The sequence below is a fragment of the Chiroxiphia lanceolata genome, chromosome 1, assembly GCF_009829145.1.
Source record: "Chiroxiphia lanceolata isolate bChiLan1 chromosome 1, bChiLan1.pri, whole genome shotgun sequence".
Classification (NCBI taxonomy): domain Eukaryota; kingdom Metazoa; phylum Chordata; class Aves; order Passeriformes; family Pipridae; genus Chiroxiphia; species Chiroxiphia lanceolata.
This window is the reverse complement of record NC_045637.1, coordinates 129,697,317-129,718,963: the sequence shown is the minus strand read 5'-3', so window position 1 is coordinate 129,718,963 and position 21,647 is coordinate 129,697,317. Positions and strand designations below refer to the sequence as shown.

The window sequence follows — 21,647 nt, the reverse complement described above, 5'->3', positions numbered from 1 at the left end:
CAGTTTTGCTTTTTTTTTTTGTTTTTAGGGCCAACGTTCGTGATAAATGCGAACATGCTATAGATATGGTGAGGATTTATCTGCAGAACAGTATCAGGTGAACATGGGAACAGCAGTGAATCGTTTTGAGGTTTTTCCCTGAGGCACTGGCACACATGCCCAGATAAGCACAATTGTTTGGTCAGAAGAATTAGAGGACATACATTTCTCGTGTGTAGCTTTTTTTTTCCCTTATAAAATGATTGAACGTGTTATAAGCTCTTACTTGGATCTATACTGTTGATTGCTTCAGTCCTAAGGATATATTGAGTAGCTGGTAAATCACATCACATGCTCATTCTGATAGCACAACTAGATAAGAAAGGTGTGGCAGCATCTACAGTAATGAACTCCAGAATGGGATTTCCAAATAGCAAGATGGAAAAGTGAGATCTGTGGAAAGATATGCTGTGGTGAGTGGGCTCAGTGTTTTTGTGGACTACTGAGAAAGACTGGCATGCACGTATAATGGAGGAGACAGAACTTACATGGATGCATCACACCAGTAAATCAGAATGAGATTAATTCTAGGCATTTCTTTATGTTTGACACGAAATTCTCACAAGTTAAAACCAAAGTAAAATAACATTTTATCATGGGGGATCCTGGCTCATGGATGAATTAATTCTACAGCTTGCTTTGAATGTGACTGTGGACATGGAACTAACAAATAGTAGTGGGATAGATATAACTGAGAGATGCTGTGGAATCTCCATCTTTGGAGCTTCAAAATTCAGCTGGACAACCCAGGGAACATAGTTTCTTTCGAAGTTATACCTGCACTGAACTGGAGGTTGAACTAGTGTGATCTCCAGGATTCCTTCCAACCAAAATTTTGCTATGAAGCTTTGGCTTTGGATTCATCAGCTTTCTGAAAGAGTTGGGCACCTCTTAAAAGAGAGACATATAAATATGGGGGTGGAGGAGTTGGAACGATTTAGCCTCAGTGACGTGGTTGGAAATGGATTTAAACTCTAAGGGTCTTTGTTTTGGGATTCAGTAAAGCTTTGAAAGTAGTCAAACTTTTAATAAATTGGAAATACAGAAAAGCACAGAAATAAAACACTTTTTGCAAACTGAAAAATATGTAGATCTGGGATATGGAAACTGTACAGGAGCCTCTAACCATCTCATATTGTTTTTCTATTGCTATCTTCCTAAAAGGTTTTGTTTGGGGAAAAAAAATTTCTGTAGGGGAGTTTTTGGTTTCACTGTGATCTTGATAGTGGGATGCGGGTTGAGAAGACCCTGACAGAATTATTTGGGAAAATCAAGACTCTACATTAAGATTGCCTGCAGAAGGATGGGATACCAAAATCAGACTGGGTGGCAATTTGGAGTGCCACTCCCATAATCTTCAATGGCATGTGTTGTAGTTGGATTTGCTATTCCTCTTAATTGGGAAAGGACTGAACCTTGTTGCTTCATGTCTGTAAATGTAGAAACATTCATGATAATGTTTACCTTGTTAAGCGTTTCCCTCCTGCCTTTTACAAGTTTGAAGAAATCAGTGTTTTAGGATTTTCACTGCAGGGTTTATATAGATTTTTCTCATGGTAAGTCAGGAGAATTAGAGAAGATACAGGTTAAGTTCTACTTCCAATCAAAGATCTATTTGTAGGACCCCTTAATACACTGTTGAAACTCAATATAAGGCTACCAAATACTTACCAGACCTCTGCCTTAGCATGGACTTACACAGACTTCCTTCTCATTCATCCTTTTGCTGCATAAGCTCTTAAACTTTTGTTTTGCTGGAAGCTGCAGCTGTGGAGCATCTTTTTGCTGATATACTGGGTTTTTTTAGGGGATATTATTAGCTTGTTGAAATGAAACTGCTGTTGATATGAAAAGCTTTAATATGAAACCAGGATGAGGTGACCTGGAACTAGGATGACTTCATTGTTTTGCCAACTATATATATTCTTATAAGGCTATTATGTCTTGGCCATGTGCATATGGAAGTTAATGAGGATTAATATGGTAGGTTTTATAGCACTAATACTAGACAGAATGATAGTCCCACTTTTAAGAAAATAGAAGAACTAACTATTCATCAGTGTCCCATCTGGCCCATTGAAAAGGACAGCAACTGGCCAGTGCCTTATTTGATTCAGATGGATCATTGAGTGGTCTGTTGATCACCAATGGAAACGGTTAAATTCCTTACAGTTTATTGTGTACAATCTATTCAGGGCAGGTGGAATAGATGATCTTTAAAGTTCTTTTCCAGCCCAAATAATTTTGTGATTCTATGCTTATTAGCAAAAATTTCTAAAGGTCTTCCCTCTGTCCTGTCTTCTATTGTCTTGATCACATAAAACCATCACAATTCTGTGTTCTGGGTACTTCTGTCAAGGCTTCCTGGTATCACCCTACTGCAGTCTCCAGCTCACTCATTGGGTGGGAATTGGCTGGTAAATGGAAGCTGTGAGACCCTGGCAGTGTGTGCTGGAGAACTAAGAAGGGCTGGAAGAGGCTGAGCAGAAATGTATTTCATCCCGGCTGAAGGAGCTGGAGGCTACTTAAATGAGGCTGAGAGAAGGGCAGGACTCAGAAAAGTGGTACCATCAAACCCCTTTACATGGAAGGGCAATCACAGGGACTCCTGAGACTCAGATGTTCATAGGGCAGAGTGAATTACAGCACTTGTGAAACACCTCCCTAGATTGAAAGCGCTGCCACTATTGATGGACTAAAGCCTGAAGTTCTATTAGTTTATCCTGGAGCAGGGTGACTTAAAATTGGTGTGCCTAGCCTTTCTTCCTTATCTCAGAGAGGGGAAGATTTATGAGTAAGAAAGAGGGAAGAAACTGCAGTAAAACCTTGATGCTTCCACAGAGTCATTCTCTCCTATTTTCAGATCCTACTAATCCTCTCTTAGAACTTTTTGTCTTTTTGCTGCCAAGTAGAAGCCAGAATACTCTTTATTCTTGCCATGTCTATGCAGGATAATAACAGGCAACAAAGAGTTAAGCAACTAACTGAAGTATAATGGAAAATAGCTGTCTTCCTTTTGAAGCTGAAGGTGACATTTGAAAATCCATGTGTTTGGTAGCTAGTTACTGCTTGCTGTGTTGTACGTGCTTCACTGTCTCACAGGATTCTTGCATAGACCAGGATAAATCATGGCAATCTACATTATAGAAGACTCTAAAATATATTTACAATTGGTTTTAATTTATTAAACTGAGGGTGGGCTAGACTTTTAAATGCTGTCTGTTGATCAAGAGACTACACAGCTTGAGGTTTACAAAATGCTGGAAGAGGAAAGAGTATAAATAGAAGCACCACTTCCTTGTTGAGTAGAAGCCAAACTTGTGGTTGAACCTTTCTATATGAGAGTTTGCTGAGGTCCGGATAGGCAGCTGAATGCAGATTTCTGAAGACACCAACAATTCTGCGTTCTCAAGGAGGATGTACATAGTACATACTAAAGACTGGGCTGGGCATTTCTTTCCTGTGGAACACCTGGCTGCGGTTCTTGGAAAAAGAAGATACCAATGGAACTTGGAGAATGTTGGTATAAATCCAGCACCAGCTCAGTGAAAGGAGAAACGCATGTCTGACCTTTCAGTGCAACACTGATTATTTGGGCCTGGAAAAGGCATAAAATAACTTAAAAACAGCCTCCCAAGACTAAGGATTTGAAATACGAGCTTATCTGGACAGTAGGATAAATATACCTACTGCTTTCCTTTCAAACTTAAAATATTTTTCCACTGGTAAGTAAGGGAATATTTTACAGTAATAAACATGATTATTTTCTTCCTGATAAATTTTCCCAGTGATCTGCATGTTATAGATTATGCTTCTGATGTTTAAACCTAATTACACTGAATGAAGTGCCCTTCATTTCTAATTCTTACAGACTTTAAACAGTATATGAGATTTTTTGATATATGACATAGATTTATTTTCTGTAGGAGTTTTATGACTAAACCTTTGCATAATGCTTAAACTAAAGGATATGTGAGCCAGAATCTAATTGTTTTGTAAAATGAATAATTTTGTGTTTTATCTCTTGATTAAAATACAGCTTTAGACTTGCTCTAGTTCAAACAAATTAATTCAAGAAATCTTATGGCCTATATTTTTACAGGAGGTTAGGCTAGATGATTAGGGTGGTCCCTCTGGCCTTATCTATGAATATATTTGCAGTTCAGCTCTGATGAAAGACATTTTGGGGGAGCGTTGGCAGATATCTGGTAGCACTTCTTACTAAGGTCATGTATTTGTGATCTTTTTCCAGAGCAAGGTTTCAGTTGCTTAGTTTGGCAAAACTGTAATTATATACCTATTTACATCAAGATTGTGTAAGAGGAATTGTTTGTGTTTGTTTGTGGGTTTTTTTCTCAGTGTGTTTAAAGGCAATTTGAATTGTGAAACACTGTAGGTATCGCTACATTTTAGCCTTCTTAAGAGCTTACGAACTCTGGGAATTGGATGTCGAAGTTCTAAGTAAAAAAAAGTCATTTCTCTCCGAATGAGCTGTTCCTATTCTTCCTTTCCTGTGAACATTTTTGACCTTTGGTCCTGATTTCAAACCAAGATGTCTTTTCATCTTTAGGAAAACTAGTCACAGGGAAAAGTTAGCATTAACACACATGACATTTTTTTGTTACTGTTTTTTTCATATAAAAACTTTTGAGTGCTTTCTCAGGAATGGTATTGGTTCCTTTGTTTCTTAAATCTCTGGTGTAACTATTTTAGTATGTTTATACATACACCCAACTTTACCCAATATGTCCCTTTGCTACTGACTGGCTACGCAACTCTGCCCCTGCACACTTGGGGGGTTGTTGTCCAACTCACTGCAGTCTACTTACATCCTCACAAGTCTCCAGGCAGCCAGCATAAGTTCCCGTGATAAATCTTGATTTCAGGGAAGGGTCTCCTGTGGAGTCTTTCCTCCTGCATCGTTCATGGAATGTAGGACTGTAACAGAACACAAAAAGGTCATTCATCTTTTTTGTCTTGCCAGGATTGAAACCATTCATGACAGATATTTCTTCAGCCTACCTCTGAAATCCTTTGGAGATGGACCACTGTTTAGAGAAACCACTTCCTTAGGTTGTTCAAAGTTCTTAAGTAGCCTTACTCCTGGAGAAACTGGTCTAGCCTAAATCTGGTACAATTTAAACTTGTTTGCACTCTCATCCACGGCAAATGTATCAAAAATATGGCTTACTGTCCTCTTCATATCATCTGTTAACCATTTCTACACCTGCCCGAGGTGGATGTGTTTACAAGGCCCATAATAATTTTTATTTGTAGGACTCTACTTCATTGCAAACATAAACTAATGGTTTAACGTTATTTCTTTTCATGGTTGTTATTTATCTTATTGTCTACAGGTGCTTAAAAATTGTGGTTTTTTCGAATAGTGGGTGTGGAATTGAAGAATGACTGATGCCCCACCTCCTTTGGTTCCTCTCCTCCCCCTTTCCTTTTTTAAGAGCTGTTGTGAGTTCAAGTGCTTTGGATTATTATGCAGAGAATTACTAGTTTCCTGAGAAGCATTTTTCAACTCCAGAAAAGGTCTTGGAAAGTGTAGACATTAATGGAATTAATAGGCATTAAAGACCTGTGACAAAGATGATGATGCTTCTCAGCATACACTGTTAGGAATAATCATGGCTGGGCTTCGCAAACGAAGATTTGGGAAAGGTCTCTACCCACGTTTGTCACAAGTGCGCTGGTGGCTAAAAAGGCCAATACGAGACAGGCATGTCTGATTGCAAAAGGCACAGCAGAAAGACTCCTTAGGTGGTAAATTCTGCAAGGCACAATTCTTTCTGCGTTGCCTTTTCTCCTCAAGGGTGATCCTGCGTGCTTTAGGAATAATACTGGGGTATTAAAAAGCAGGCACGATGACCAGAGATTATGGCTTGTTTTCATAAAAAGCTTTACCAAATATTGCATTGTACTTGGGGGATGTGACCAGTCAGACCTGGGGGACTGATGACAGTCTGGAGCAAACATACATGGACCTGGGTGTCATTGGCTTTCCAGGCTAACTGGGCATGGGCAGAAGCTGGCTGCTTTTGCCAAAGGCTTCTGCCAGGTGCATTGGCTCTGACTAAACCTCTGGACAAAATGGAACAGGACAGCCAAAACCAGCAAAGAAGTTGAACTACAGTAACTTGAACCCTTTCATTTAGAATTGTTGTTGCCAGACTGTTTAAGGAGTTAAGTAATTTAAATAATTGTTTCCAGGTTTTGCAGACCACTTCTCAATTTTTTTCTCTTTACTTGCGTTCAAATTTGTAAAATACAGACATGGTAACAGAGTTCTCCCTTTCTCAGGGAATCATATAATTTGATTTTAGGAAGACTGAAGATTTTTTCTTATTCTGTATAAAAGATGAATGATTTCAGTGATTTAATAGGTGTTTTTTTTACTTCTCTAGGTGACACAGTTGATGATCAAAGTAGAGAGTCAAAGGATAAAACTTCATTTCCGGAGACCAGACCAACATATAACCAACCTCCACAGGTAGGGGACTATTTCCTTTCGTATACATGATAAAATTTCCGTAGCAGCTCATTTAAGAAGCGTGAATGTCCTGCAGGAGATGGTGTCACCATATTCTCATCTTCCATCATAGGCTGACTACTCAGCCTTCCTTGTCATCTGTCCTAAAAGCAGCACTGTATTGATTAGATGGCAATAAATATCAAGCCCACCACTATCGATTTGAAAAAGAAATAGTAGAAGGCTGGGCTGTATGGTTTTGCTGAGTATCTTATTTTTATACTTGGGTTGTGCAAGCATGAAACTGTATCTAGAATGTTAATGAATTGCATAGAAGCATTAGTGTGGTGAGTAGTGATGGAAAATGGCACACATTTACGTAAGTCATTTATTTCCACAACTACCATTATAAGTAAGGTGCTGTAAATGTGTGAGTATAATTAGACTGTCCTTATTGTGTGTTTCCTTTCTGTTTCACTATATGTGGCTGTAAATCTGGACTTCTTTTTCTTTCATTTATTAAATATTTGATACATGTTTACTGAAGAAATATTTTTCAGAATATTTCTGCATATGATGTACACGTACTTTTTCCTCCTCCTCCTCCGAAAATATTTTTGCACTAAATATGAGCCTGTTTTCCATTGCCATATAGTTTTAGATATTTTCAAGATAACTGAGAGACATTTGGCTTGGAGTTTTTGTGCTTTTGTGGTGGTTCATTTTTTTGCTTAACCTATGCTGTCTGTCTTTTCTATATCTAGCCTTTGAACTAACAGTGTTTGTCAGTCTGTCTCTTCTCAGTGCCATTCAATATCTATTATTGCTAAGTCCCTTGGTATATCAGAGGTGTGTGTGACAATGTTACACCTTCAAGAGTGGTCAATATGTATGTGAGATCTGTAGTCTTCTTTTTTAATTTAAAATTAAAAACTGTGTTCTATACCAAAATCTTTAATTCATTGTAAGTAATGAGTGGCTTTGTGGAAGTATGAATAAGTTCCAATTAATCACAAAGTTTTTGGTCTGACTTTTGGATCCATGCACATCTGAGCCAGGGTGTTTTGCAGCTGAAGTCCTGTCAATTTGGGCAGTATAATTGATAGGTGTTGTAGTTACCTACTGTACAGACATAGTTTCCTTCTATGTGATTTTCTTGCTGGGTATGGTGAACTGCCAGTTATTGCAGCATTGGTCGTTTGTTCAATTCTGTAGAATTTTAGGAATAGAGGAACTTGTGTAGATTCTGAGCTGTATCGGTTAGAGGGAAGAAGAAAAGTTTTCAAAGTAAAATAGTAGATATTACAGTGAAAATAAAAATTTGTTTTCACCTTTCTATTAAAAGACTTATATGTCACAAAACTACTTGTATGAACTGGCTTGCATCAGCATCAGTTAAATTAAGATACAGCACTTGGTAGTATCTAGGCTATTCATTCCAGTCTAGATAGTTTTTGGACTTCACATTTACTCAAAGGAATTCTCAAGTTCTCAAATTAAGTAGAGTAACTAAGGATCATAGCAATTAAATGGATAATTCTGGCCTTTAGGAAAGGAATATCCCCATTTTCAGTGGTACGTATATTTTTATAAATTTGTGGGAGAACTGTACCAATTTAGAGAAACTGGAAAAACATTGTATTACATATTCAATATATCATTGAGACACAGAACATCAATTTAAATAATAACTTTGTTAGCATTAAAACACGAATACTTGATAAACGTAGAACAGTATATTATAAGATACTTATTAGACTACAAAGTAGCATCAGATATTTGTAGTGCAGAACTGAACAATAGCATATTTAGTTCATCAACTGCATGTTTCAATTGCTGGAAATTTGCTTTTATTTTTAAATATAAACTATTTAACAACTTATTAAATATAAACTTTATGGAACATGGAAAGTGCTTTTGGAAGTGTGATTTAAAGAAGAATGAAATAATACTTTGTTCATGGATCACTTCCTTATTCAAAAGGGAAATGAAGGTTGAGTTTGATTTTTTGAAGAAAGTATTTTCTGGAGTATTTTTTGGTAACTCCTGTCATCTTTGGAATTTCCCATTTACTTAGGTACTATTGTATTTGTTCACTGTACAATTACTGAATTTTCAGGTACATATTTATGTATAATCTTGTACAGATAATTTAAACTAATGTACAAATAAAGATTCACACCAAAATCGTCTTGCTGGAACTAGGAACTTGTTACAGAATCTCTTGTAACAATTGCCATACCTGCAGTCGGCGTTATTTTTAGATGTTTCAATATTGCATTCATGTTAGAGGAACTGCAGATATTTAGAAACTTGTTGGAAGAAGGGTGTTCTCAAAGGCCAACTTTAGCCCGAACATTTCATCTTCTGCTTCAGACAGTAGGAACAGAAGCTCATGGCATCTCCATCTCCGTGAGTAGGGACGGAGGTTTGGGAGGGTCATCTCCCAATGCCGAGTCAGTCCTAGAGGGACATGTTGTCCAGCAGGATAATGAGTGCTCTGGGCCTAATCAAGCATGTCTGATCCCACTGAAGTTGCTTCAGGCTCATGAACTAAAAGTCATACACACATTTAAGTGCATTTCTGGATTGGGTCCAAAAGGGTTAGTGCTCTGCAGGGCCAAGAACTTAAATTAGTCTCTTTGTGACTGCGAAATACAAAGCTTCTAATTTTAACTGCAACACCATCATAATGGAAAGAGATACTCTGTTTTTATTTTTTATGCTTGTGATTTTTCCATTATTTTAATACAATTTTCAGATAATTCAATCTTTATCTGCTTTCACTGGAAAGGTTATAGAAAATAACAGAATGGAAGGGTTAGTTTTGATATATGAAGAGTGCTAGAAACTCCATTTTTGATTATCCAATCATTTTTGAGAAGGAGCTATTCTATTGGTAAAGCAAATTAGTGCGACCATGTATTTTTGCCCTACTGTGAGTACAATTATGTAGCATATCTATTAGGAGACATAAAAAATATTTTTGACAGATGGTATGGCTGTGAATTAGGATTTATGAAGATTATTGTATGTCTGGTGTCCAGGACACCTGGGATTATTACATTGATGTAAGACACAACAACAACAAAAAAATTACATTTCTGGTAATCACTGCAGTGTTTTGTATCTCCCTACTGTCACCTTAAGAAGCAGCTCATGTTCATTTGATATTGCACTTCTTGATAATCTGACATGTGCTCTTTAGCCAACAGATGTCAGCAGATTTAATGGGTGAAAATTGTACCAATAAATGTATTAAAATAAACTACCAAAAACAAGAGCCGTCTTTAGATTGTAAATTAAGATTTTTATCTTGCTGTATGTTCTTTTTTTGTTTTTCTTTGTGGTCCTAATTCTCCCTCAGATACTTAAAAGCCATTGCCTTCTATCTAAGGAGCTTGTTATATGTTTTCTAGGGCAAGAGAGAATCCCCCAAGGGATTGCTTAATCCATAATTATCTAATTTATATGTTGTTGTTATAGCCACTCTTAATTATATACCTTGCTGTGATACTTATCATCTTAGGACTTCGTTTTCTTTATGAATTGTATTAGTTGTGTTACGGTTCTTGTGCCCTTTCTTTTCATAATTTGCTACTGAAAGCTGAGAACATAGCAGATAGAAAGCCCGTGTTTCCTGATTGAAATTTAAATTTATCTATGGTTTTCTGCATATCAATAATGGTGTGCACCATTTTGGGCAAGAATCTAAATAAATTAGAAAAAATATTTTTATGTCTGAATTGGCAGATATCCTCCTCATTAAAGTCATCCTTTGTAAAGCTGCTATGTAAGGATTCTAAATGGAGGTAAATAATATTTTCCTAGACATCTGGTCAGGAGACATATGAGTCAATTGAAAAGACAGAAATACTATGAGATATAAAATACCAAGGAAGAGATAATGAGAGTTGTGAATGTACAGAATAGGGGAAAAATAATTTAATTTTTTTTTACCTTTCTAGTGAAATTAACAAGTGTTGCTGAATTTGATAGACTTTTAAGATATCTTTTAGAGCAGACGAGATGGTATAATTCAGAGCATGAATATATTAATGTTATCTTGTTTTTAATTTTTTATTATTATTATTATTAAAATTAGTTGATTCTATCTGAGCTATTATTGCCTGGTTTTAACTAAAGCTTGGGTGTCTGGATTATTTTTACAAGTTACTGGAAAAGGAGGTATTACTGATCCTGTCTCTGTTCAGTCACCCAACTCTTAGGTTGCGGTTCAGGGAGTCTCATATTTAAACTCTGAAGAGGGGTGTTCTGGGCTAGATTTGTTGCATCAGTTTAAATTCCCTGCATTTACCTTAGAGAAAGTATTTGTATTTCAAAATTATTGTGACCACATCGTTTGTGATTAGTTTGCTCTTTTTTGACAAAATCCAGTTTTGTCAAAATGTTGCTGCTTAGTTCAGCTTTTTTTTTTTTTTAACAGTCTCATAAGGTAGAATTCTAGTCATGGCCTGGTTAGATTAATTGCTTGTCATATGTCATATTAACTCTAAGACGTTCTTTTTTACAGATAAAGTTCTTAAAGCATGTTGGTCCATATTTTCTCTCTTCTTAATTGCGTATGTAAAGCAGTAATCACTTAATGAAATAATGCACTCTTAAAAGGGACTGGAATAAGACTGTCTGCAGCAAGTCATCAAGCATGTACTTTTCCCTGAATGCTGGTACCATCAGAAGAAAGATCTTGTGTTTTACTCAACTATCATGCATGATCACAAGCTATAAGAAGTGAAGTTTTAACATTACTTTGAAGAAGGATGACTTGTGTTTAGTGTAGGCAGCTGCAATGGACATGATCTTTCTTAGCTTCCTTCATCCTTTGCACATATAGTAAATATCTGGCAGTTTTTTGGGAGGATCCATGTGCAGCCACAGATGGAAATTATGTACGAAGTAGAGCTGCCATATGACAAGAAAGGCACAGTATATGGTTGTGATCTTATTGAGAATGAAGGTAAATAGCCCATTCAGCTAAAAAAAAGAACAACTATTACAACTATCACTATGTAATAGCATATTTACTTTGTGAAGCTTCATTATGTTGTAATGTTTATATTGCTCTCTGTTTGATAATTGACCAAAATATTTAAGAGGCCTTTTCATAATAGGAAGATCTCCAGAACATATGGACCAGTGGACTTCTGTCTGCCCTCAACAGTTGGGCAAGGCAGGGAGAAGGGCAGGGTTTATATATATACTATGTATAAAAATATTAGGTATATGTACATACACATGTAAAATTTAAGCAACGTGATCATCCATGAGAAAGTCTCCTTCTCATGTCACAAAGGATTAGTTGAAGTGGCCTCACAAACAGCATTTTATAAACTCTGATTTGTGCTATCTATTGACCCAGGGTCAACCAGTAAGACCTGGGAGTGTCTTGTAAGACTATAATCTTGTAGGGTTTTTCTCAATTCTGAAGTGAATAGTTAGGCTTGTTAGCTGTGTAACATGACGCACATCTGGGATTATTTCTGATACTTAGCAATGACAATAGCATCAAGATGCAATGTCCATTGTCTTTTTCTTAAAGGAAAACTATATTTTTAGATATAGGGAACTTGAGTGAGAATTGGGAGAGGTGAATTGATGTGGTTGTCACCAACTTCCTCTCTGAACTTAGAAAACAGTTCATTTTCAAAAAAGTAGTGCAGTGCTGTCTTATAAAGCACTTTTCTATAGCACTTTGGAAGTGCAAAATACTCTTAAACCCTTTGTTTAACTTCAGTTGAGAAATCATTATAAGAATTGCTGAAGCCTTAGAGTCTTTTAAAGTGGGATATGAATGTTCTGTCTGGCCACCAAATACATGTAAACACAATAAATGGATTGGAGCATCCATCCCTCCCACAGCCCTGCCTGTGGAGTCTGGAGTCAATGCTGAAGCCAGTTTGTACAATTTGTGAGGTTTGAGCAACGGAAGACAAAAATCACATCCTCTGGGGAAAGAATAACAGACACACAACTGTGGTATATTTTCATAACTTAGTGTCTATAAATAGCAGTGTATATACCCACAGGTAATAAATTCATAAAGTAGTATAATTGGCCTGATTTGCAGCCTCTTTACACTGAGAGCTAGGCTTTAGTAAAGTAACTTACACACCAAATGGTGATGAAGGCACATGTATCCAGAAGCACAGTTTGCATACCTCCCTATTTAGCTTGGGCAGGCACTCACTATATGCCTGACTTAATCACGTGCTTATTCAGTTACAATGGTTAGTTATTTGTAGCAGGAGATGCTCAAACTGGGTGCCCAGATGTTCCCATCACGTTTTTTAGCCTTTCTCTAATTTCGGGATCTTCTGAATAGCTTAATCCCCAGATAAAAGTACTGATTATCGTGTGTCTCTTGCCCACATACGTGTGGTCAGACTAAAAGCCAGTAATGCTGGTTCACTTTGCTGCTGTCAACAAATTGATCGGCGAGTCATCCTGCCTCTCAGAGCAACCCTTCTGGGCTTTTCAAATATTAAAATTGATCTAAAATGCAATGTAGATCATGCATCACTTGATGAGATCGTGTGCGCATATAGCCTGATGGTACAGTGACATTTACAATGTGATGCATTAGCATAAAACGGTGGGTGAAAGACTGTAGTATAGGATAGCTTATTAATAATTACTCTAAAACCAAGTAAGGAAAATAACAAGGTCTTTAGATTAGTTGCACTGCCACTTCCAGGGGAAAAAGAATAACCAAACACAAAACTCACCACAAACAGCAGTGGGCAGTCCATTTTAATGGAAAGGAAGCATGACATGAAAACTGCCCCATTTCAGCCCAGAATGCTAGTATTGATAAGACAGGAATATGTTTCTCTGTACTTTCCATCAGTGTGGTTTGATCCTGTCACCACAATGGACTAGTGATGTAATTTTTGCCTTAAAAAAACCAAACCAGACCTTCACAACTCTTGTCCTCCCTGTGAAAGACTGTGCATAGGGAAGCACATAGTCAAATTTTGTTCTAAAGCACTTTTTAAAAAGACAAGATAAAATGTAAGTTTATTGTTTGCAGTTTTCTTTTCTTTGCTTCCACAGTGTTACAAATGTTAAGAATGTGTTTCTAGTGTTGTAATGTGATTAGTAGTCCTGCTTGATAAAAACAGATCTATGTTAAAAAAACAAAAAGCACCCTTCTTCCTCTTCATCGTGGTCCAATTATTTTCCAGCCATAGAGAACAAGGAGGGTTAAAGAGACCACCTTATTTGAAAGAAATGACCAATATTTGTTTCCTTTTATTTATTTAATTAATTATTTTGCCCTTTACTGCTTTAAGAGTCCTCCCACTTTTATTCCTGAATCTCAAAAGCCTGAGCAGTAAATGCTAAGGACAACTCAGTCTTGTTGCTGTTTGCAGACTGAAGCTTTACAAACTCTGGTTCCTGGTAACCTTTTTATTGAAGGTGGTGTTGACAAGTGCTCCAGCTACAGACTGTGTATGGAGTAAATGAAAGTCAAATATCCATCCTTCCTTTTCCTTACTGACTCAAATCTCTATGGAGAGAGCAGGTGGAAAGTTGTGTTAGGAGATACTTGCCTAATTCACTTTTCTGGGATTAGAATATTTTAAATTTGTAAACTGAACATACTTCTAGTCTTGCCACACGGTTGCCATTTAAGCAGCACAGTAAAAATCTCAGAACATATCATTTAGTACAGCAATTTTTATTCACACATCTGTGTTAGTTCATTTATATTCTTCAAGACTGAGGAGAGAGACTGTTAGGAAGATCCAAGGGTTTAGTTACTTAACAGAACTCCTGAAATGGCTGAGGATGTTGTTCCCAGGTATTGCTCTAGGCAGCTTCACCTGGGTTCAGACTAGTAATTCTTTTTTGTTCACTCTGCTTCTTTTCTGAAAACCAAATCCAAGATAATTTCCTTTTCCTTTCCTCTGATGGGAATTGTTATTCCTCTTTTTCCTGTCATTGATATTGACATTCTAGGGAGACATTTCACTGATGTTGCTGACTCCCTCAGTTACTCAAGGAGAGATTTCCAGATTATACTTTTGCCAGTTGTTCTAATTTGCTGAAAAATTTATCGATTCTATTTTTGTGTGAAACCATGTTTATTAAATATTTTCTTACTATTTTATGTTTAATTGTCTAAGTTCTTTTTTTTTGGTGGACACCTTTCTTTCACATTCAAATCCTTGGATTTTCATACATGTAGTAGAATAACGAGACAATGCAATATTAACACTCATTATAGAGCTTCTGCTTCATGGGCATCTACCATCTCAGAGAAGCTGTCATCTTTGTCCTGCCATAGCAGGTTACCCTGTTGGAGCTTTTACAGTAGCAGGGGTTGGGAACAAGAGGTAGAGAGACATGGATGCTGAGACCCAGTTTGTCTAAGCTCCTGCTGTTCAGGACATCAGCTTCCCAAAAAGTCTTCAGGATATTTTTTGCTTGAAGCAGTAGAGACAATCTCAAATCTTGCTGTCACTAACTACATCAACCAAATGTAGCTGCTAAATTAAAACAGATTATTTAAATACTGTTTATTTCAATATGCAATTAAAGCTTTATATTAAATTAATTTCCTAGTATATTCTATGGTTATATTGAAACCCAGTTATCTGAGTTTTGTAGTACATCGTGAAGGCAGCAGCAAAATAAATGTAAGTACTTTTTGTTTCTGGATGACAGTGATGTTACAAAACAAATCCATTATCAGCATTTATCAGACTTGTCTGTTCATTTTGCAATATATTGACTTGTCCTTCACTTCTCATTTTTGATGGTGTGGAATGCACTTCTGGATGGCTAGAGCTGCCTGCATTTTCAATTACAATTCTTCTGGCTTGCAGTTCACTTGCTATAGTAATTTTCATGAACTTTTTAATCTTCCAGCATACATGCTACAGAAAAAACAGAAAAAGAAATCTGGCCTAGTTAGTACCATTTCCTGGCACTGGCAGAAGCACAATGTGCTGAATATTGTTCATGTTACTTATTATAATGTATGAGATCTTTGCTATGAATAGCTTGCGTAGTACTTTGAAGGAACAGAGGAACTAAACTGTTCCTTACTGAACCCACACCTCTCTCTTTCTTATGAAATAATTCTTATCACAATATTCATGTTGCAGAGGGGAATGTTGTCCAAAATTCACCTGTAAAGCTCAGGGGCCTCCAGAGAGGGACAGGGAGGCAGCAACAAGAGGAACCCTGTTACTGAGGGAGCATAAATGCTGATACAGCTTTTCGATTATCATACTCAAAAGTGCTGAAATTGGTTGGGATAGAAGGAGATAAGAGCATAATTAGTTAATGGTGAGAAATTAAGACTTAGCATTTTTAATAAAGATTTAGAATCCTTTTCTGCTTTCTTCTTATTTCTGCTTTCTCTTAGGTTTGCAGTCTTTTTTTCATGTTTCATCTTATCCCTTTTTGTTTACAGTTTTATAGTTTCTCATTATAGATGCCCACATTTGAGATGTTCTGGTTCTCTGTCTTCAAACAATTATTGAATGAAATAAATAATAGGAGTTAGGAATAAAGGAGTAAAAGTAGGAATTTGAAATAAAAATATCATTATACAGTTTTGGTTATATTAAGTTCAATATATTTGCTAAATTTATCACTAGCCCCCCCCCCTCCAAATATTTCCTGTGCCAAATTGTTCTTATAGGGGATTGAGTAAAAATAGAACCTTCATCTTGTACTGGCTTGAGATTACAAAATTGTTAACAAAAAAATCCCAGTGTTTTTCTTCTAGGATGAACAAACGAGATAGTTGGTTTAGACATTAGATATGAAGTCTTTTGTGGTACTTAAGAATACTTTTCAGGGTAGAATTACATTCTGTAAGTTCACAAATAAAACTCACAGGCATCTCTAGTATTTACTAGGATAATTTAACTAACACACTTTAACTGTGGAACACTCAGAGTATCCAGAGTTCAAATGACAACTTTGCAGTTCTTACCCTCTGCAGAGAGTAACAGTTTTATAGCTGTTTGAAAGGGCAAGAAGCACATAGTAATTACAGCAAGTTTATTCTACATTCAAATTATAGAATTGTTCCTATAATTACACTTTTCTAATTGCTTTAATGTCAATAAGGATGTACAAATATACATCGTTATTGATACTTAAAGTGTGGTTTAGCAAAGATTCCACTACTGTTCTTTGCAGGCCAGGATACTCCGTCAGGAGCTTTGCTGTAATAACAAAAAACTGTAGAATGTCAGAAATACTTTTCATCATTTCTTTAGAATTTTTTCTTTAAGATTTCAGTGACATTAACCTGACCTTGATTCCATTCTAATCTAACAAAGAGCTGAAAAGCATGCTTTAGAGGAGAAAGAAAAATGTCTAAAATGTATGTCCCAAATCAGTAAAAATGTTCTTAAATGCTTATTTTAAAATCTGATTCTGTTTTGCTCTGAACAGCAATAAAATAAATTTGTACAGGTAGCAAGAGCTCTTTAAGAAAGACAAATCACTGCTGTATTACAGAACGAGAGGCATAAGAAGCTTGGAAACAAGAGCCCAAAGCAAATGGGAAAGCTGATTGCCATTGATAACCATTCTTTGCTTCTGAAAGCCTCTCCAAGGTCTCAGTCTTAGCCTGAAGCTTTCGGTCTGTAGGTGTGCTCTATTGCAAACCCTGACACCACCAGTCTTTGGCCAGTATAACAGTCCCAGCCATTGCATTTCTGTTAAGAAAGCAAGTGACCAGAAGGTATTTGGATATAGCAACAATCTACTGCAAGATCTCCAGCACTTCTTACATCTGATTTTGCTCTCCCAGCAAGGAGTAACTTTTTTCTTGAGTCTCTGGAGGAGATGCTGACTAAACTTTTGAATGAGCCTCAAAAGAAGAGCCGCTCTCATTATTCACGTGTGGTTTTCTGAACCATCTCAGAGGCATCTGTATTGTGCTTGTCAAGGTGGTTTTCTTCCCTTCTTACAGTTTGGTAAGGATGTAGGTCACATACTTATTGGTGTCTTAGGGTGTTTTACTGCTAATGTTTTGGTCTGGGGTTTTTTTGTGGCACTTAAAACCTGTCATGTCATGCACTTTCACCACCTCCAGCAAGGTTTTATTGATCCTACTTGGACATCAGAAGGAATTTTTTCATGGAAAGGGTGATTAGACATTGGAATGGATGGCCCAGGGAGGTAGTGGAGTCACCATCCCTGGAGGTTTGGAGGAAATGACTGGATATGGCACTTAGTGCCATGGTCTAGTTGACAATGTGGTGAAAATTCAAAGGTTGGACTCAATGATCTTGGAGGCCTTTTCCAACCTAAATGATTCTGTGATTCTCTTCTCTCAGCTTAAATTTTTGGATACAAACCTTGTGAGTAATTTTTCTTTTTCCCTCTGTTCATCTTTGCCATTACCATTCTCATTTGAAAAGTGAATCATTGTCATCAATGGAGATACTGACTCTGGAATTCCTACAGATTTTCTAAGAAGGTCCATTGAATACCCTAAAAAGCATGAACTGAAACACAATTGGAAGAACAATCCCATAAGGCAATTTCCATTTCTAGATACATCAAAAAATTACTGCAGAATGCTAAATAAATTCTGAGATATCTTATGGTGCAATATTTCCTGTAATACCATGAAATTGCCTGAAATAAGGATAATTCTTCTATGTCACCAGTGGCATGGCGGATCTCTGTCATAATTATGATGTTGCTGGATATTTACTAAATATTCTGGAAGACTGAAGGTACTCTTTGTTTCTCAAGGTTCTTTTTTAAAGAAAAATGGGTCTGTTTCTGGTAAAAAGACCACCCTTTTTTACATAAAGTACAATTTTTTTTTATTAATCACTTGTTGATAGAAAACCTTGTTCAGTGGTTTTGATGATAATAATGATCTTTGATTCTCCTTCAGAGCACTATAAATCCAGCTTCTCAGTACATTGTAAACTATGCATTTTTTCATCTTTACAAGAATCTTGGCAGACTTTATGGTTAATACAAAGACATGCAGCAAATTAGATGTTTTTTAAAGGAAGCTGAGAAACATCTTTTTTAAAAAAGAGCAAAAAGGAATAACTTCCTTTAGAGTATAATTTTATACTTTGTTAGTTTCAAAATAGCATCTAACACCCTTGCTGCCAGACTGCAATTAGTATCTGGTGGCCAGCTACCATATATATTTACATTGTGTTTCTTTTATCCCTGTTCATTTGGATTGTAAACCAGGAATGAAGAAGACACCTTGCTTATTTGAATTAAATTTTATTGCCATACCTTATGTAATTTTAACTGATTCTTTTAACTCCCTGGTGTTTGGTGAAACGTAAACCGGTGGATCTTCTCAGTCCATTCAATTAATATTTCTCATAACAGGATTGTGTGTCATACCATTTGCCAGTGCTTAGTTTAGCTAATGTCCAGATAATATGCTCTGAATGGATTGTATTCTGGATAAGTAAGTTAGACATTTAAGTAGAAACCAGTGTGACTAATGTGGGATATCAAATTCTCTAGGTCTTGCAGTTCTGTATATGCTTGAAGAATGCATGCGTGAAAGCATAAGCCATTTCATAACCTTGACTTTGGTTGCATCACATTGCTTTGTGCTGGTGTTTGCACTGGAAGCAGCTTGGGCGACCTCAGCACCAAGGGGTGACTGATGTTCTCTCTTGGAGTGTCCAGTTCTTCGTTACGTTACCACAGGTGCTATGAAAGCCTGCTTCATCGAGGTCTTTTCACTCATGTGGCTTCTCCAGCATATAAATGAAATATGTCTTAGCTCATTTAAAGAATATCTTTATGGTTTGGAAGCACAAAAATATGTGTTGTTTGGTAGAATCTTGCACATGAAGCAAATGTCTAGATATCACTGCAGGAGTGCTCACAAATAGCCCTGCATAGCCAAGGGCTAAAGATTCATTACTGCCTGTAATGACTGCAGTAGGCAGAACTGAAAAATTACTTCTTGAAACCTGAATTCTTCAGGAATTAAACTCTTTTATTTGTATATAGATACCTAATAGATAATATAATATATGCCGTAACACATATGACACACTGTGTACTAGATAAAGGGATGGGCTCCACAGTATACAAGGAATTAAATTGAAAATGCAACAAGTCTGCAGCAGCCTATTTTCAGTTAACTTTCCAGGTTAACTTTGGTTAACCCAGGTTTGGGTTTTTCATACTGGACTAACAGATCGTCTTCCCTAGGTTTTGTATTTTTCCCATTGCATAATTTGTTGGGATATCAATCCATGAAAATAATATAAAATGTGACTTGTTAAAAATTAAAAAGTGAATTTCAACTTTTTTAGGTAATGAAAAATAACATTTTTCATGGGAGAGACAGTAGTGGTTTACATGTGAAACTAAAACAGGAAATCTTGAGGCCTTTTCCATTTATGCAGTAAAGTGATCTTGTCATATTGGGTCCAAGACCTTCTCATGAGGGGTTGGGTAAAGTGAGATGCAAAGACCATTTGATCTAAGATCAGATTAGGGCATTTGTTATACTGACCTGACACTTTTCTTTGTTCTTGACTTATCTGTACAATGTTGCTTCCAGCCATTTCAGGCTTTGTTTATGATAGTATTCAAATAGTAGACTATTAAGAACCTCACTGATAGTAAGCAGAGATGGAGTATGGTAAAATGATACTTGAACAGTAAAATAATTCTAATGTAATTCATCCTTCCTTACTGCAGTCTTGCTTTCAAATATGGAGTGGGACTTGGGAACAAGAAAAGCTGGTTCTTGCTCTGTCACTGTCAATACATGTATCTACTGTGTACAGAAAGGGTTTTAATTTCTAGAGCTGCCCCTTTAGCACTATTCTAACAAAAGTAAGGTTTCTGGAAGAAAACAGAAGATCCAAGATGCTTTGCTCTCTCTCTGATTTTTTTTTCTCTTTTTCAAGTTAGTTTTACCACATGATAGTCTTAATTCTTATTGTAAATCATGTTCATCTGGCTTGTGAGACAATTAAAATATAAACGGGTGTTCATAAAAGTATAATTTGCCAATCAAAATAAACATTAGATTCTAGGGATTTCTGATTATCATCTGAGCGATGGGAATAGAGAGGACAGTGAGGGAAGGATCATGTTTGCCTGGAATGCAGGAACGGAGGGAGGCTGAAGGGTCTTTGAAGATCTTGTTTAATTGATTCCTCGATGTAACCCTGTTTTTCCTTTGGGGCTTGCTGGCTCCCCCTCAGATTAATTCATGCACAGTAGGAATTAAGAGAAGTATTTAAGTTTACAGTAGCTACAAATTTAAGTACTTCTTTGAAGTGTCGTGGGGTGTTCTTTCAGATAAATATCATCAACATAAATAAACGTTCTGTGTGTTTGGCAGTGCTTTTTGCAATAGAATATGTCTGTAGTGGAAGATATTTGTGAATTTTGTTATGTTGCATACCTTGAGCCTGTTTGGCCCTGAGAAGAAGGAAGACTTCCCTGTAAGTGTTACCAATGAGCAGCTAGAGAAGCTAATATCTCTTTTAATGCAAGAGCTGCTCATCTTCATTTGGAGATAACTGGGCTCATTAGAAAAATGCAAGAGATTTTAGGGTTTTTCCTGAACTTACAGACTTATGGTGCTGTTGCCCATGGTTTTTTCGCTCCAAGCTTTGAAAGCTGTAGTAGTAGCTACGGGCTATCTTCCTGACTTCCCTGCTAGCTTTCCTATTTTCCCTGCCCAAAATCAGTAAGGAAAGCCAAAACTTTTCAACTTTATCAACTTTATCAACTCTTGCCTCTGCTGTTGCATGTAGCTTTATGAAGAGCTGTTAGCTACTCCTAAGAACAGAGAACTGAGAAAAGGAAAGCAAGGGGAAATAAAGAACATGAAGAAACATCTGTAAACTATAGCTGTAGGAATTATGTAGTACAGACATGCTGGTATTAAAGTAGCTTTAGAGAATATTGCTCCTCTTTCGTCTTGGATCATAACCAGTAAGGTTAGTAGCAGTCGTGTAGCAGTCATTCCTTTTAATAAACTTCTTAACCTTCAGAAAATTTAAATTATTATCCTGTGATATGATAGTGACAGATCTTGGGAAGTTTATCATATGCTTTAGGTTTCAAATCATTGCAAGTGTGAACAAAAGCTTCCAGATGAGTTCAGAGTGTG

At 36.6% G+C, this 21,647-nt stretch overlaps 1 protein-coding gene across 4 annotated transcripts in view; it reads left to right on the top strand.

Annotated features, from left to right (window-relative positions):
• Window positions 1–21,647, top strand: part of UMAD1 (UBAP1-MVB12-associated (UMA) domain containing 1) — a 78,439-nt gene that overhangs the window by 52,924 nt on the left and 3,868 nt on the right. For all 4 annotated transcript variants that reach the window (XM_032703396.1, XM_032703403.1, XM_032703412.1 and 1 more), the window contains one exon: window positions 6,453–6,538. In XM_032703396.1, the coding sequence (XP_032559287.1) occupies window positions 6,453–6,538 (86 nt within the window). The remainder of the gene's footprint in view (window positions 1–6,452; window positions 6,539–21,647) is intronic.